Source organism: Lepus europaeus, chromosome 18 (genome assembly GCF_033115175.1).
Source record: "Lepus europaeus isolate LE1 chromosome 18, mLepTim1.pri, whole genome shotgun sequence".
NCBI classification, from domain to species: Eukaryota; Metazoa; Chordata; class Mammalia; order Lagomorpha; family Leporidae; genus Lepus; species Lepus europaeus.
In genome coordinates, this window is record NC_084844.1 from 278748 (window position 1) to 296887 (window position 18140).

Consider the following 18140-nt stretch of genomic DNA (forward strand, 5'->3'; position numbering starts at 1 on the left):
TCTCCCTCTCTCTGTAACTCTTTCAAATAAATAAAATAAATCTTTAAAAAAAAAGAAAGAAAGAAACAGGCCCTGAAGACAGGGAATGGCCAGGCCCTTTGTTGTCAACAGTACACACCACACACTTCCTACCAACTTATTCTGAACCTGTGCATGGAAAATGGCCTGTTCAAATGTGCTTCCCTAACTGTCATGGCTGTTTGTTCTGGCAAGTTCTCACCCTCCTCAAATGTTCATCAAGCCTTGGAAGGACACGGCTTCATGTGGGACAGGGCACACACTGACCCTGCAAGAGACCAGCAATTCCTTCACATTGTGTGATTTCTCCACTGGGCTCCTTACGTGATGCACACGCCCACTTCACACCTCCAAGTGCAGCCAGCACAAGAGGAAGACAGGTCCCACGTGCAGCCGCTGGCCTCAAGGCCACCCCACAGCCAGAGCACAGGCCAGGCTGAGAGGCCTTGACAAGGAAGGTGGGGATGATGCATTCCAGAATATTCTGCTCTCTGCTTGCTGGCCTAAAGTTAGACCAAGGTTAAAGGCCTTTCCTTCCCCTGACCATCCAACTCCAAGGGAACTGGACTCAAATCTACCCCCTCACATGGCCCCAACATGGACCCTGGGCACCCCCACTACTCCCCGGTCCCACCCTTTCTCCTCCGAGGGCCTCAGCAGGGCCTGTGTGGTGCACGGCTTCTGCCCCGGCCTCTGCATGCTCTTCTCCCACAGCGGGTGCTGCAGGGCAGGAAGGAGACTGCCAGGCTGTGACTTCGCAGGACGTCTGGTGACTCCCTCAACTCAGCCAAGTGGCTTCCAGCAGGTCCCCTTCTTACCCCACAGACAACCCCCTCGCCTGTGGTTCCCACCCCTTCCCTTGGCCTGGGTGGCACTCTTTCGTGTAGTATGACACATGTTAAGCTGGTCCTCACAGAGAGCACGCCACACATATTTCCAGAGCTCAGACCAGACGTGGACCCTGAGACAGGGGCTCCTGCTCTGAAAGCAACACGAACCCTGTACTATCCCTCACCAACGCAGGTTTTACTACGTTTCCAGTTCCATCCACCTCTCCAGTAGACTCTGCTGTCCAGGATGGACACCTTGCCTCCAGGACTTCCCGCTGGTCTGGAAGGACCTTTGCAGCAGCAGCCATCTGTGTCCAGCTCATGTCCTCCCTCCCTGCTGAGGTCACCCCAGCTCCTACCTACATCTTCACTTGCTCCTGGGGATGGGCCCAGGACGGCTCACAGCCAGAGCACACGAAGGAAGGGCCCTCTCTACCACACACAGCACCCTCACGCCATCTCCTGCCCCCAGCCCTGCAGGAAGGGGCACCCTGGGCTGAGGACCACAGGGAGGAGAGCCTGCAGGAGGGTCTGGAGCCCTCCACCTCAGCATGGTCAGATGGCCCACCAGCTCTGGAGGGTTGCTGAGCCCCGACTGCGGGCAGGGGTGGTGCATCACCTACAGAGGGGAGGGGAGGTCCTCAGTGAGAGTCTGAGGAGCCAGGCGGTGCCTGTCCTGCCTCAGTGACCACTCTCACAGGGGGCGCAGCAGGGAGCGTGAAGCCGCTTCTCAACCTGCTCCCACCCCACCTACTGCATGGGACGCTCCAGGAGATGGTGACGTTTGTTCACACAGGGGAAGCGCTGGTTTAGGGCGCTCCTCTGGGCCAAAGACAGACATCACTGAGGGCTCACAGAAGAGTAAGACAGCAAAGCAGCCGTGGCCTCACTACAGCCGGCCGGACTGTGCCCCCTTCAGCAGAACGTCCTCACTGTGCGAAGGCAACATCACTTCCCTGTGGAAGCCGGAAGTGTTGGCTGGGCCAGGGTCCTCCACAGCTCCAGCCGCCAAGGCTGCTCTGTGAGCAGGGGCCTGACCGGGAAAGCTCCCGAGGAAGGAGGGTCTCAGGCACAGCCCTGCGATCTTCCCCTTCCCGCCAAAGGCCAGGTGCGCACATCTCCTGGGCTTCTCTCTCTGGGGTGCCCCAGTGCCCCGGGGTAAGGCAGTCCCGGCAGCAGCCTCCTCATCAGTGCTGCCGGTGCCTGCCTGCCTCCCAGGCCAGCCTCGACCTGGTGCATCTCTCCAAGGCCATCTGCCAAGCCCCCTGCTGGAACATGTGATGCCCCCATGCCCCAGCCTGGCTCTGTTACTCCCTCCCTTCCTTACTTCCAGTGTGGGCACAACTGGGGTGCCTGGCTAACCTCTAACCCCGGAGCTGGACACCTCCCATCAGCCTGCCCCACATTCTCAAACCTTTCTGAGAACCCCCTTCCTCTTCCAGGTCAGTTCTCACTGCTGCCTGCCAGCCCAGGCCCAACCACACCCTGGATGCGTCAGGGTCACACACAAGGGAGTGACCTGGGACCCCCTTCCCAGGCGAGGCTCAGCCCAGCAGCCAGACTGCAGGGTCAGAGGGAGGGCAGCCCAGCTACTCCCTCGGATGCTGGTTACCATGACAGGGGTCATGGAAGCAACAGCTTTCAGAAGCTGCCTCTGGGCTTTGCTGTGGTCCCAGTAGGCAGGAGCTGGGACCAACCTGCCAGCTCCTGCCAGAGAAATGGGACAGGGAGGGCCAGCCGGTCCCAGGAACCTGGCTCACCCCTCAGCGCCCTTGGCAACTGCGGCTGTGTGTATTCTTGACTGAGCACAAAGCTGTGTGGTTTTTGATCTGTGCGTGTGGAAAAGTTTCCTGTAGAACCCACGCTGTGTCAGTGCCCCTGTGTGGAGCCACTGTGTTCGTCAGACAAGCTCTTTACCCTCGTGGGACAACACAAGAGGACACCAAGTGTCCAGGTTTCCAGATCACGGCCTCCAGAGGACAGGAAGTGTCAGGAACGAGGACTGAGAAGTGGCCTTACCTGTCTCCCCACATTCTCCTGGAAGGCGGCCTGGGAAGAGAAGAACAAACAGCTGAGTGAGGCCTGCTCTCTGCCAGACATCAGAGGACAAACTCAAAACAAACACGGCACAGGATAAATGACCCATGGCTTTATTTTTTAAATAAAAGTCCTCATTGTTGGTTGAGCTGAGCCTCAAGGGAAGTTTGTCACTCCCATTTCATGTCCTGGTGCTTTTTAAAACCACAATTTAAAAATTCGAGTTCATAAACCCCAGGACATCCTGGTAAGTGGTCTTACCTGAGAAGGCAGAGCCCACATCAGCACCCCAGGTTATGAAATGAAAGAGCCAAACAGCCTGGTCTGAGGAAGGCCCAAGGCCCCAGTGTCTTCCCTGGGGAGCTCACAGCCACAGCCCACGTTCATCAGCTGACATCTGCGAGCTGCCTTCAGAGAGGGGACAGGGGCATCTCAGCTGAGCTCCTGAGCCATGCCACACCTGCTCACAAGGCAAAAACCTGGCTACTCAGAGGTCAAATGCGAACTTCCTCCCTCATAGCCCCTCTCTTCCCCATCTCCACCCTGTCCTCCTCAGGTGCCATGCCCTGCCACCCAGCGGGTGCCTCAGGTCCCCCAAAGCATCCAGGGTGGGAGACACAGGTGACATCAGCCACCACACAGACCAAGCAAAGCTGCCCCACACCGCAACAACAGCTGGGCCTAAGCAAGAGTGGCCTGTGGGAGGGGAGACAGAGGTCAGGGAGGCCAGGACCAGCATGTCCTGCCCTGGTGGACACCAGGAGCTCCTGTGCCATGCTACAGACATGCACAGTCTCCGGGGAGGGGCCCAGTGACAGCGTGGAGATGCAAGGGGACCGGCACTCCAGATGGCCCTGGGCAGCTCCTGACCTGGGAGCAGCAAAACTTGATTTTTGCTGTTTGCCATCTTGTAACTTTTATAATGAATTCATTAAGAAACAAAAATAACCAAAAGGCAATGCTAGAAATATAAAACGCTAATTTAAGTGACATATAACATCTGTGAACACATTCATTATTGTGGTGACATCATCACAATGGAACAAAAAGGTTTAAGTGGAAAATCCCTAGAATGGGCAAAACACTCTTGAAAAAAAGAAATGAGGAAACAATCGCCCCATGCAACATGAAGGCTGTGACCGTGCCCGTGTGTCCTGACAGGGCAGACACACAGCTTACAGGCAGGAGAGAAACACGGATGCAATGACCACACACGACGCTGACCACAACAGGCACAGGAGACGCTGGGTCACGGGCAGACGAGGACACACATGGGGAAAACCAGTGGGACTCAGGGCCAGGCAAACAGTCTTAGATCTGACACTGAAAACAGACCCACAGAAGAAAGCAGCTGGTGAACGAGGCCCTGCGGAGAGAAAAGAGTGCTCCACGGAAGACGATGCAGAGGCCCAGGAGGAAGACCAGCAAGCCAGCGAGGGCCAGTGTCCAGACCTCACAGAGAACTCCCAAAACTCAACAGCAAGAAACATGCAGCCAACCAGAGAGCGGGCACACACTTGAGTGGAGTCCTTTCCATCCCTCATGGATGCACACTCACAGCTGAACCCACCACACAGAAAGAGGAGCAGTGCAGGGCAAATCCACACGATCCCCTCAGCACCCAACACACGCAAGACTCAAACACCTCGACGTAAGAGCAGGGGGAAGGGACATCCTCCACCTGCCAGGGGTGTCCAGAAGAACCCACAAGTGGCACAGACTAAATAATGACACGCCACACGCACACCACAACACAGAAGGCAGCGTGGATAGCCCAGCACTGAGGCAGCTCTTCCCACACTGCAGTTCAGGAGGCATCTCCAGGCCCAGAGACGAACACGCAGACGTCCCTCATCCGCAGAGCGACAGGCCCTGTAGCAGGAGGACATGTCTGCTCACACCTGGTCTCCCTCCCTGACTGAGCCTGCTCCACCACAGCGCACACTGCACAGCCTCCGGGCGGGCACCCATGTGGCACAGCACAGGGACACCAGCAGAGGGGCACGGTGTGTGGGGGTCGGTGGGAGACACACTGCTGGGGGCCCTGGACAGCCTGTAGAGAGGGGTGGTCAGCCCAGGGCAGCTCTTCTGCCTTCTCCTTTCCTGACCATGACCAAGGCTGGCCTCAAGAAGAGAAGCCACAGCCTGAGACAGGGGAGCAGAAGGACAGAAACCATGACCACAGAGCTGCCCCACGGCCCTGGACCGCTCCCAGATGCTTCTTTCATATGGAAGAGGAATGAACATCACCAGCCCATGCTGCTGTGTGGGGACGCACAGGAAGTGCCACTCCCACATCACAGCTGCCCCGCGGGCACACTGCCCAGATGGCTGTTCTCCCTCACACTCCACGCCTAAGGGCTGAGCAGAAGCAAGGCTCAGACGACTCCACGCTGGCCTTCATGATGCTTTCTCCAAATTACTCTTTCAAAATGGTACCATGGGGCAGCCATTGAGCCTCATGGTCGAGAGGCCCATATTCCATACCAGAGAGCCTGGGTTCAATTCCCAGCTCCAGGGGCCAGTGTTGTAGGACAGCAGCTTAGGCCACCGCCTACAAGGACAGCATCCCACATGGGTGCTAGTTCGAGTCCCAGCTGCTCTACTTCCAATCCAGTTTCCTGGGAAAGCAGTGGAAGATGGCCCATGTGCTTTGGCTCCTGCCATCCACATGGGAGACCCTAATAGAGTTCCAATCTCCTGGCAACGGCTTGACCTAGCCCAAGCCATTGCGGCCATTTGGGAAGTGAACCAGCAGATGGAAGATATTCTTTCTCTCTCTCTCTCTCTCTCTCTCTCTGCCTGTCAAATAAACAAATTTTAAACCTTAATCTAAGTCATGAACCAGTGGCAGCCAAGCAGGAAAAAGCCAGATCTCATGGAGCTGCTCCAGCCTCCCCAGGGTGCCCCCAGGGCTCCCCCAGGGCCTCCTCAGAGCCTCCCTAGGGCCTCTCAGGAGCCCCCAGAGCCTCCACAGAACCTCCCCAAGAGCCTCCAGGAGGCAGCCAGATCTATGCTGGAGACAGCACTTGGGTCTGCTGAATGGGAGGCGACCACAGAGCTTGCTGTGTCCGGATATCACTGGCTCATCCTGGTGGGGACCAGTATCTGCATTCAAAGCCTAAGAAATCTCACATCCAGGGAGGCCCAGGCAGAGTGTGGTCGGGGAAAGCACAGCTGAGCACTGCTTGGCGACAGCTCCTTTTAGGGCTGCCTCTAAGGGTTAGTGCATTGCTGTCACAACTGTCAAGTTCACAAAGCTCCATTCCCCCTGCTTCAGAACAGAGCAGAGCACGCTCACAGACACTACCCACCCACGACAGCGGCAGCTCATGGCCCCTGGGGTGGGGGTACCTCACTCTGCCCTTCCCAGGGAGCCCAGGGTAGACAAGAGCTGGGTCTACTGCAGTGTGCACAAGGGAGAGAGGCCGAGGCAGCAGGCACAGTCAGGGGTGGCCCACCTCAGGAAAGGGACCCTAGGAAGGGGAGACTTACGGAGGCGGCTCTTCTGCAGTTTATGTTTCGGTCAAACACTGCGGCGATGACCAGGGCGCTGTGGAAAGAGGGAATGATGAGTGAAAAGGAAATCTGCAAAGCAAGGAGACTGACAAGATTTCTGGTTCACAACTCGCCCACCCACCCAGCCCACGGAGTCCAAGCTGCAGGTGACGCAGCCCAAGGCACCTGGGGGCTCCAGGCAGACACATGCCACCTCCAAGATGGCAGGCATAAGGGAGCTGAGGGTAGCTGGCCCCAGGTCTAACAAGAGCCTCAGAGAGGCACACCCTAAAGTCACAGGAGAAAGAACATGCTTGCTCTGCTTGGGGGAGGCAGAGAAGGGGGATGGATCCCAGGAAAGGCAGAGAGAGCAGTGGCCTAGAGGAAAAGTGGCAGCAAACCAGCGTGGAAGAAAGACACCAGGCCTTTGGGACCATGCTGAGCAGTGGGGGCGTTGCTCAGTGGACGTCATCTGCACTGGACACAGCGCATCCTGCACCAGCATCTGCCCGGACAATGGCATCAGGCTTCACCCAGGGATGCTGCAGAGACACCGCAGCCAGCCACAGTCACCATCGTAGCCACGACTACGACTCCAAATACTCCACACACACAAAAGGACAAATAACAGGTCGTGGTGACAGGACATGGAGTCCAACCTAAGGCAGCTAAAGCTGGAACAACCCAAGACAAAATACAGCACAGCTTCTACAGACAGCCCAAGGATGCAGGGGGCGTCCACACTCCATCAGCGAGCAGCTAAATCAGGACCAGGTTTCCTTGACAGAGAGCTGCAGTCAATGGAGGTGGGAAGAAGGAGGGACAAGAGACCCCTGCGGCTGCCACAGGCACGGCCCTGTGATGCGCAGACGAGAGGCAACGAGGGACCTACACAATCTTGAACTCTCATTATTTACAAAGGGAAAACTGTCACTTCACGTGGAGACATGGGCAGACCCCAACCAGGCAGTTGGGGGAGACTGAGCACCCTACAGCACTGAAATGCGGTCACCCAGTCCACACCAGAGGAAACCCCACACCCCAAGGGAGGGAATCTGACCAGCACTCTTCCCACACACTGTGGTCAAGAGCCACAGACTAGGGAGCATCCCAGGGGTGACGACACAGTGGATGCACAGCCGGAAAACCACCATAACCACAAGGGGACACGTGCTCAGTAAAACTGCCCTGGATCATGACATAAAGACAGAGGCGCTGTCAGAGGAGCGGAACCGAGATTTGTGGTCCCCTAGATCCTGGACAGAACTGGACAGGACAGCAGGCTGCACTGGGGAGCTGGCACACCTGCATCAGGGGTAGGTAGCCCCTTGGTCTGGACACCTAAGGTGGTCACTGAGGCACCAAGGAAGGGATTAGGAAAGCTGTGTTGTTTTTATAATTCTTTACACCTTAAACTTGTTCAAAACTAAAAGGATTTTGAAAAGAAACTAATTATCTGATGATCTTAAAAGATACAGTGTAGAGGAGCCAGTGCTGTGGTGCAGTCAGTTAAGCCGCTGTCTGCAGTGCCAGCATCCCATGTAGGCACCGGTTTGAGTCCTGGATGCTCTACTTCCAATCCAGCTCCCTGCTAATGTACCTGGGAAAGCAGCAGATGATGGCTGAAATCCCTGGGCCCCGGCACCCACGTGGGAGACCTGGAGGAAACTCCTGGCTCCTGCCTTTGGCCTGGTCCAGTCCTGGGCCACTGCAGCCAGATGAGTGAAAAAAGCAGATAGACTCTCTCTCTGTCTCTGTCTCTCCTCTCTTGCTCTATATCTCTGACTTTCAAACAAATATATAAATCTTAAAGAAAAAAAAGACAGTGCTAGTAGGGCTGGCATTGAGGCGCAGCGGGTAAAGCCACCACCTGCAATGCTGGTGTCCCATACAGATGCCAGTTCATGTCCCAGCTGCTCCACTTCCCATCCCGCTCCCTAGTAACAGTCTGAGAAAAGCAGAAGACGGCCCAAGTGTTCAGGCCCCCTGCCATCCATATGGGAGACCTAGATGAAGCACCTGGCTTTGGAAGATCTCTTTTTCTCAAACAAATAAATAAATCTTAAAAAAAGAAAAGACAGTGCTAATATCTACGACACTTTATGTTAACTTCTTATGCCAAGTGAAACTCAAAGTAATTTAGATAACTCAATTAACAGAAAATTATTCCCTTCTCTCTCAACTCATTATTATACAACAAACTGTAACCAGAATGAGAAAAAATAAATAAATAAACAAAAGCTAAAGGTCATTCACCTTACCACAGCAGGTACATTTCAAGACTGACTGTCCCAATGTGTCATAATGGTTCTTGTTAACAAAATCTTGGAAATTACAAAACTGATGAAGACATGTATTTAATAACTCGAAGTTATACAACTACTGTTGTTTTTCTAAAGATTTATTTATTTATTTGAAAGTCAGAATTACAGAGAGGGAGAGACAGGGATCTTCCATCTGTTGGTTCACTCCCCAGATGATTCCAACAGGCAGTGCTGGGCCAGGCCAAAGCCAGGAGCCAGGAGCTTCTTCTGGTTCTCCCACATGGGTGCAGGGGCCCAGGGATTTGGGCCATCCTCCACTGTTTTCCCAAGCACATTAGCAGGAAGCTGAATCAAACATGGAGCAACCAGGGCTCAAACCAGCATCCATATGGGATTGCTGGTGTCATAGGTAGTGACTTTACCCACTATGCCACAGCACTGACCCTAACTACTGTTCTTAATATTGTGGGTGGGCATTTGGTTGTCCGCACCTCAGGGTACCTGGATTTGAGTCCAGCATCTGTTACCAATGCCAGTTTCCTGTTGATGGGAGATCTCCGTCTCTCTATCTCACAAAAATTTTTAAAAGAAAACAATCTCTTGATAATTTTATTTTAAATACATTGTCAGAATTAATGGGAATTTAGGTATTGCATTACATACTAATGAAAGCCGTGTGTTCTAGGAAAAGACGTGGGCCAGGAACCTCTACTTTCCTCTAACATCAGTCCCAAACGCGGGGCTTCAGCAGCCCACGTGGGAGACCAGATGAAGCTCTGGCTCCTGGCTTCAGCCTGGCCCAGACTTCACTGTTGCAGCCATCTGGGGAGTGAACCAGCAGACACATGACTGATCTCTCTCTCTCTCTCATCACTCTGCCTTACACATAAGTAAATCATTAAAAGTAAATAAATGATGAAACATCAACTAACGAGCACAGAATGGAGCAAATACAGAAAAGAAACTAAAAATCATCCCCGTGCTCCAGGCTTCCACAGCTGTGGCATGACATGAACACGCTGAGGGCAGTCAGAAAAGGACGCCCTCTGTCTCCCGCCCTGTGCCCTGTGGACACCTGGCCCCCACTCTGCTCCCAGGACACCCTGTGGACATCCTACACCACCTCCACCCGCTGAGGACACTCAACCCTGGGGCAAAGCCAACCAAGGGTTCAGTCTCAACCAAGCTTCCATGACTTATCTTATTCTGACACAGCCACTAAGGAAAATAATGTTCAGTCTTGTTGCCTTCACACAACGTGGGTCTGCCTGTCATCTGCTGTGGGCCCAGAGTGAACGACAGGAAATCCGTTCCGTCACAAGGACTGGCTCTGCACAGGTAGGGTCAACTGCCAACAGGAACCATCCCAAGCAGCTTTGCCCGGGCCCTGATGCGGGGAGGGGCCAGGCCCTGTAAGGGTCTGAGCAGGCTTCCAGGGCTGCTATCTATGGGTGTTTCCCCTCCTCCCAGACCCTCCCCAGAACCACAGTGCTGGGGGCCAGGCAGCTTCTCCGGCGGTGGGAGGGTGACAAGGTACATGCACTACCTTCAGGCCTCTCCCCGGTGCTTGGAGCCAGCACTGGCCCACTCGCTTCAGCTCTTCTGTTCACTGGCCACAGAACAACAGCTCTGAAAAAGGCCGTGGGCTGATCCCAGACTGCGCCCCATTTCCAAGAAGGGTCATCAGTTGTTGACCTCTGCGTGGACAGACGTGGGGCTGTTCCCATCAGCCTGTTAGGATGCACACTACCCATGTGACTCCACACAGTGGCTCCACACAGACCGAGCAGGTGACGTAGACACCACAGAGTAGCGTCCTGTGCAGGCCGCAGCACCTAAAGCAGGTCACCAGCTGCCCCCTCTCATCACACTTCTCACCACCAACAGGTGTTCAAGAAGCACGACCTCCCCTGAGTTACCTCGACAAACCAACCGTGCACTGCCTGTGAGAGCAGCGGGTTTTTAAAAGCAGCTCTGACTTCACTCTCTGAGAACGAAACTGGCTCATCTAGAAATACTAGTAGGTTTCATGCACGACAGGGCTAGTGAAGTCGGTTAAGTATAAATACGAAAGCTCCCTCAGAGCTCCTGCTCCCAGGGCCCCTTCCAGGATGACGCCACTGTGAGTCACGACTCTCGGCTCGCGTCTCAGCAGTGCACGCTGGCCTGTCTGAGCGGGAGCGTGCCGTGGGTGTCCTCACCTGTCTGCTTTCGCTGGAGACCTTTATGTGATACTTCACTAGGGTTTCCCAACACAGAAGGGGTGTCAGGCAGAAAGGGCTTTTCTTCTTCAAGTGGAGAGGAAGCTGCAGGCCTCAACCTGCTCTGAGCTCCAGGGACCCACTTCTGGCAGGGATACCAAGGAGCAGCTCTCACCCCATCCCAAGTTTTCATATTTGTATGACATTTTATACCAACAAAAAGCACTATGCACACAGTTTTTACCTTAAATAACTATAATCCTACCATTTTGAAGTCAAAATTTTTCTAAATATAAAACCTGTAATTTATTGTCCAAGTTTTCTGAAAATTGCAAACCATACCTTTCTTCAAGTGAAATGTAAGCTCTGCCTATGGTAACATTTTTTAAGCCATGAGGACCAATGCTCACATAAACCACACCTAAGACATGGAGGCAGAGGCTGGCCAGGCCTCACAGGGCTGGGACACTGGTCAGTGGTGCCCACCTGACTTCTCGTGGACAAAGCAACAGCTCCCTCCCTCTGCAAGCTGTCCTCGCGGTGGCTGTGAGTGAGGTCGGCTGCTTCCTGGTTTTTCAGGCCAGCCTTGCCCTGGAGGAAGAGATACTGCTGAGCCCGGCGCAGGCCGCAGCCCACGCTGCCAGCTTTGCTCATGGTTTGAGGCTGAGAGTCAGATGCTGCCCCTGGCACAGGAGGGGCCCTGCAGGCAGCCTCGGCTGATGTCACAGGAGCCGGCTTACAAAAGAGTTTCAGGTGAGGAAATCACCAGGTGACAACCAAGGCACACTGACAACAGTGCAGTGCATTTTTCTTTTGCTTCCTGCAAATGCGCCCGTGATGACCGGGGTGCTGCCATGCCCCATGTGAACCTCATGTTTCACCACTTCTCAGTACACTGGGCTCTTCAGGAACCCCCCACCCCATATCCCACACAGCATCTTCCATCGCCTGAGCCACCTGAGTGCAATGCCAAGGAAACACGGGCCTTTAGAAAGCAGCCAATGCTACCTCAAAACGTGAGAAAATTTGCCACATAGTTCCTTTCTGACACTTGTAAGACAGAGGGACAGTGAGACAGTACAATCAGTCTCAGTTTCCTAAACAAAAAGCCAGGCAACAGTTAGGAAACGCGAGCCACAGCCCCAGAACAGACTCCCTCAGAAACAAGGGCGCCTGGCACTCTCACCTCCACCCCACCGAGAGAATCACGTCCGACCTCAACCGTCTACTTCTGCAGGATTCACAGAGAGTTTGTGAAAGCAGTTAAAGATATCAAGATTTTATCTTGGGCCAGAATTACTGGGCTGAAAGGCTGATAATTACAATGTGGTCACTTCCACCAAACGCAGGGAGGCACATCCAGGGGGACACACCCAGCCGATACTCGGGCTCGGGCTCCTGGGCAGGGAGGTGCACCCCAGCTTACCTGCTGCTCCCTGACTCACCTGCCGGATGCCTGGAGTCTGGAGGGGCCGGGAGAGGCTGGAACATGGGTTCCCCCAGAACCTGTCAGACTGGCCCGAAAGTGCAGGTGGGCGGGGCACCAAAGGGCACCTGTGCTCCAGTGCAAGGTGGGCGCGGGGAAAGGGACCTGTGAAATGGCTTAACTCTGGGTGAAGTAGCACAAACAGCCCCCAACCCCACCCCATGGCAGCTTCAGGGTCGTGGCGAGGCCCAGAGGTAGCTGGCTAGCAGCACTGGACACACCCAGGAAGTCCAAGAAACTGAACCTGTGCAGAGATCAAAGGTGCCTGGGAACCACAGGAACCTCCACAGACTCCGGGCTGAAGCTGCCCCTGAAGGCTAAGCAGCCATGCTGTCCTGCTGGTCACACAGGCCCAACTCACAGCACCAGTGAAGGTCATGTCCATAGCCCCTCCCATCCCAGGCCACTCCTCCCACAGGACCCCCAAAGGACCCCCAACCCTCCATGGGACTCCCCCAGCACAGGCTTGGCTCCTCCCTGTGCAGCAGTGGCATCTGGGCACACCGTGGCCCAGCCAGAACTCTGCCCTGGCCAACCACGAGGGACTGCTCCATGGACTCCAGATCTGCCTCTCCTCTTCCAAGAAACAAAGCAGTAACAGGGGCCAGCGTTCCCTCAGCACCCGGGTACTCCACTCCACTCAGTGCCATGACGCACACGGGAAGAGGGGCCTACAGCCAGCAGGCCTCAGAGCCCACGCCTGGGACCGCCGAGCAGACCAGCCAGCAGATACCCCTGCCCAGTCGTGCTCAGGTTCCTCGGCAATCAGCGTTTCCACACTTCGACCTCTGACTTTACAGAATCATCACCACGGTGACAGTGTGGCCGCACCATGGGTGACACTTTTCTCGCTGGCTCTGTCAAGGTCAAGGCCTTCACCTCTGGAGTCACCCCTGCACCCCTTCTCTGCACACTCAGCACTCAAGCCGGATGCGTTGCTCATGCACCTTGTGTGGATCGGCAGCCCTCACAGAGACAAGATGGGACGCTCGGTTCTGGGGAGAGCTGTGTACACTCCCTGCTGAGCCTCTGCTGAGCCTCTGCCTTGCCCATCCCATCTCTTTTGTCCCAGGCCCCACTCCTCCTATGTTGCTGGACCAGAGTCCCGGGGGAAAGAGAGACACAACCTCCAGAATTTCCCACATTGAAAAGGAACCCCCGACTTGGGAGGCACATTCAGATGAGCCAGGGGTTGTTGGGACCTGGGTGCCCACCACCAAGATCAGCTTGGCACCTGTTGGCCACAAGACTAGGGCAGGTTCCCTCAGCGCTTTGCTCCCACTTCATCTTCAGGGAAACAAGGTGATCACAGCATCCGCTCACCTCACAGCGCTACTGCGGAGGCATCAGCAATCTAAAGAATTTGTTGTTCTGTGACAGTTGCCGTAAACATCAAGAAAAACAGGGGGCCGGCGCTGTGGCATAGCAGGTAAAGCCACCACCTGCAGTGCAGGCATCTCATACAGGCGCTGGTTCAAGTCCTGGCTGCTCTACTTCCAATCCAGCTCTCTGCTATTGCCCGGGAAAGCAGTGGAAGACAGCTCAAGGGCTTGGGCCCCTGCACCTGCATTAGAAATCTGGAGGAAGCTCCTGGCTCCTGGCTTCAGATCGGCCCAGCTCCAGTTGTTGCAGCCAACTGGGGAGTGAACCAGCGGATGGAAGACCTCTCTCTCTGTCTGCCTCTCCTACTCTAACTCTGACTTTCAAATAAATAAATCTTAAAAAAAAAAAAAAGGAACATTGTCTTGCTTTGCTCCAAAGTTAAAGAATGACCTCTAGAAAGTTGAGGAGCTGGATGAGAAAGCAGAGGAAGAATCTCCCCAAGGGCCGGTGCTTGGGAGTGGCAAGTGGGCGCCTGCCTAGGCTTGGGGGGGGGCAGGGCCTCGAAGCCCCGCAGTCATTTCTTCTACCCTCCTCTGCACCAGCCACTGAAGACCACCTGCAGCCAAGCCCCTGTGCAGCGCGGAGCAACTCACACCTGCTCCAGGCTGCCGAGGCCTTGGGTGAGCCACTCTCCACAACCAGCAACCAGCACCAGTGCCCTCTGGCTGTGCTGTTCCCTAAAGGGTGGACGAGATAGGAGCAGACAGACTTGTTTATGACTTCCTGACACCTTATCTCCCTGAACAGGAGCAGGATCCTCAGCTTGTCTGTAGACTTTGCTTTGGTGCAGGAATCTAGATCACAAGATACAGGCCCCAAGTGCTGCACTTCCAGGAAAGGAAACAGGCCTGCCATCCCTCTCCTGCCCCTGGTGAGTATTTGCTGAGACGAAACACTGGCGAGGACAGAATAAAGTGCCCGTCACAAAACACTGATCCTGAAGCCACCAGGAAAGCTGTGCTCACAGCCCACGGCTGAGCCAAGCCTGCCACCAAATGCGCCTGCAGCCAGACGGGGCCTGGGCCCATGGAGGCCTGCGTGTCCAGAACCAGGAGTCTGGTTTCCACACGAGGTGGTTTCACGGTCTCTTTAGGCATCCAGTAAAGAACTTGGGGTGGCCTCCACGGAGATGTGGGAGGTGGCTGTTAGGACTCGAGCCTAATTGCAAAATCTATTTCCTAGTTCACTTTCCTAGTAAAAGTTGTCGGGTGAAGGGCTGCTTGAAATGTGTGATGATTCAGCTGTGGGCTCACACACCCTTAGCCAACAGGAATGCTGAGTCACCTCCCTCAGTGTCCCTCCTCTGGCTCCTTAGGAAACAGAAAGAAATGGAGCAGCTGCCTTGAAATGTAAAGGAACACTTGGGTCCATGCACAGAGTATTAATCAGTGCAGAAAACAGAGAATTAACTTCGCAGTCACTGTACTGGGGACACAAGTGCTGTGCATTTTCCACAAGAAAACAGCAGCTCTGACAGTCACCACCCCATAAGCTCAGGAGGACAGGGACCCTGAATCCCGGCCAGGAGAGGGAGACCAGACAGCTGAGTGGCAGGGTCCAGAGGTGGGGAAGCACACACATCCAATCGACTCACTGGTTCCTGTGTTTCTCCCACTCTGCCCCAGATGCTTTCCTGAGAACCGCTACCAGCAGCGGCCAAGGCCACAAGGGCTCTGCTCCCAAGCACCTCCTAGAACCATGCCAAGCGTCCAGCAGTGTGCACTCCCTAGAGACCATGGAGGGGACAGGCTCACCTGGAAATGGCGCTCACAAAAGGCTTCAGTTCCTGGGGCTCATAGGCACGGGCAAAGGCCCAGCACACGTAGCAGGCAGCGTCCCTGACGTTGGCACCCACGCTGCTGGCACCCCGCTTCTCGTCATAGGTCAGCGCCTTCAGGATCACGTCGACAACTGAGCAGAAGACAAAGACTGTGAGGGGCTGTCCAGGAGGCAGCACTACAGGGCCAGTGAGGGGCACCACAGACAGGTGGGCTGTGCCGTAAGTGGGATCACTGCAGCCCTTACAAGCCACGGCCAACAACGATCAAGGTGGAAAAGGCTTTTATTTTTTATAAAGATTTATTTGAAAGTCAGAGACCGAGAGACAGGGATGCAGGATGAAACCACTGCAGCGCCAGCCCGCCGTGCGACGCCTGCCACAGCCAACACGCAGCCAGCCTGGTCCTTCGTTCCCTGGCTCCTGGCTCCCCATTTACCTCTGCTTTGTGCTCCTTCAAAAGCCCTCCTGCTAACTTGAAAACTGGAAAAAGCACTTTTGAGACCGAAGGCATCATTCTCCCCCCAAGACTGCTGGCCTCGGCACAATCCTGTCTCACACAACTCCTGTCCCTGGTGAGCCGGCTGCCCAGCGCCAAGCAGCCCGGGCCTACTTTTAACAGCACCACTGCGGGGGGACAGTGGAAAGGGCAGCAGAGGTGGCCACAGGTACCAGGGGAAGGCCATGAGGGAAGTGCCCTTGCATTCCTGCAGTGTCCACGTCACACGTCCCTAACATGAGGTTTCCACAGTGAACCCGGAACACGGTCGCTGCCCTCACTGGGACAGGCACTCACGGCAGACATGCACTGGTGTGACAGTCTACGAAGACCATCCAGGATAAGCCACCGGCTGAGACCAACCCTGAACAAAGAAATTAGCGAGTGGCTCTAGGGAGCCAGTGGTGGAAGGATGTGATCCAGAGAGAGGCCGGGAAGCCCTAGGCTGCACAGCACCTGTGTGCTCCACCTGCCAGCCATACAGCGCTTGCAAGGAGTCTGAGCAAAGACAGCCCTGGTGCGGGGACGCTGTCCACACACGATGGCAAACTGCCACCAATCAACTGCCTCCCAGAAAACAGTCTGGAAACAAAATCCTCCAGAAGCAGTGGTAGGACTCTGTGTGTGACATACAAATTTCCCTGTGCCTTTTTGCTTCCAGGGATTTTTTTTTTATTCCATATAAATAGCAACCAAAAAATGGGCAAGATTCTAGTTTATTTTATATACATATGGTGATTCTTTGTAATAAGACTGTAAATATTTATAAATTGACTTAAAACTACATAAAATGAACTTTTTTTTTTTTTTTACAGGCAGAGTGGACAGTGAGAGAAAGAGACAGAGAGAAAGGTCTTCCTTTCGTTGGTTCACCCCCCAGTGGCTACTGTGGCCAGCGTGCTGCGGCTGGCGCACCGCGCTGATCCGAAGGTAGGAGCCAGGTGCTTTTCCTGGCCTCGCATGCAGGTGCAGGGCCCAAGCACTTGGGCCATCCTCCACTGCACTCCTGGGCCACAGCAGAGAGCTGGACAGGAAGAGGAGCGACTGGGACAGAATCCGGCGCCCTGACCGGGACTAGAACCCAGGGTGCCGGCACTGCAGGTGGAGGATTAGCCTATTGAGCCGCAGTGCCGGCCAAAATGAACTTATTTCAAAACCAAAAGCACAAAGATACCGTGATGTCATCTCTACCCATATCACCCAGGGGTGTAGCCCCAGACACAGGTCTTCTCCAAGGATGGCTGCTGGGCCACTGAGAGCTGAGGTCGCCCACCTAGTCCTGGCCCCCGCTCCTCACTCTGCTGAGGACCCCAGGCAGGACAACCCCCCCCAAGTCTCATTTCCTCAAGCCACAGCAGCATCCCACGTGGGCAGTCCCCAGGTCCCTCAAATCCCACACCATGGCAGCAGAGCCCGTCTCCCTGTGCACTGCTCTTGCCAGTGTGGCTATATCACCCTCTCAGGCACAGTTCAAGGCTCGGTGCCACCCCAGGGCCAGCTCCTCCTTCCACTCCACATGCAGTCAGATGACAGTGCCTATCCCAAAGCCCGCCTAGCCCTGCGTGAGACCTGCTCTCACCACACTGCCCCACACTTCACTCTGAGCAGGGCAGACCACTCCCAAGGGCACCCTATGAGTCCACAGCCTCCAGCTCCGGTGTCCCCTTGAACACACCCTGCACAGAACACTCCTACCTCTAAGCCTACCCAGAGTCTTCCACCGCCCACCAGGGGATAGAAGCAGCAGCCCCAGCAGACGGCCCCAGCAGAAGGCCTCCATCAATCAGCAACCCACACACCAAATATCTGAAAAATGAAGCTCACGGAAAGGCTCCTGGAGCAGGTGTAAACCAAACAGGCAGGCACTACCACAGCAGCTGTAGACAGAGTAACTGAATCTAATAGGTGATTTGAAAGCAATTACCTCAACTCGAAGCAACCCTTGTAATGTTTAAAAGTCCTCAGCTGTTTTATCAGGAAAAATTCTAGCTCACCTGGAATTACTCCCGTCTGCTAGTTCTGTTCACACACACTTTCTGTGCTGATAGGGAGCTCACTCGTGTGCCAAAAGCTGTCACAACTAATAGGCTGTGGCACCCCCGGGAGGGCAGCGGCCTGCAAATGCAGCATCTGCACCCGCACAGCAG

The 18140-nt window shown here is 54.9% G+C and overlaps 1 protein-coding gene across 1 annotated transcript in view; it reads right to left on the reverse strand.

Moving 5' to 3' along the window:
* Positions 1-18140, reverse strand: part of TBCD (tubulin folding cofactor D) — a 176669-nt gene that overhangs the window by 60864 nt on the left and 97665 nt on the right. Inside the window, exons 14-16 of the mRNA XM_062175522.1 lie at positions 15472-15628; positions 6381-6438; positions 2868-2897 (exon numbers count right to left, since the gene is read on the reverse strand). Coding sequence (XP_062031506.1) covers positions 2868-2897; positions 6381-6438; positions 15472-15628 — 245 coding nt within the window. The remainder of the gene's footprint in view (positions 1-2867; positions 2898-6380; positions 6439-15471; positions 15629-18140) is intronic.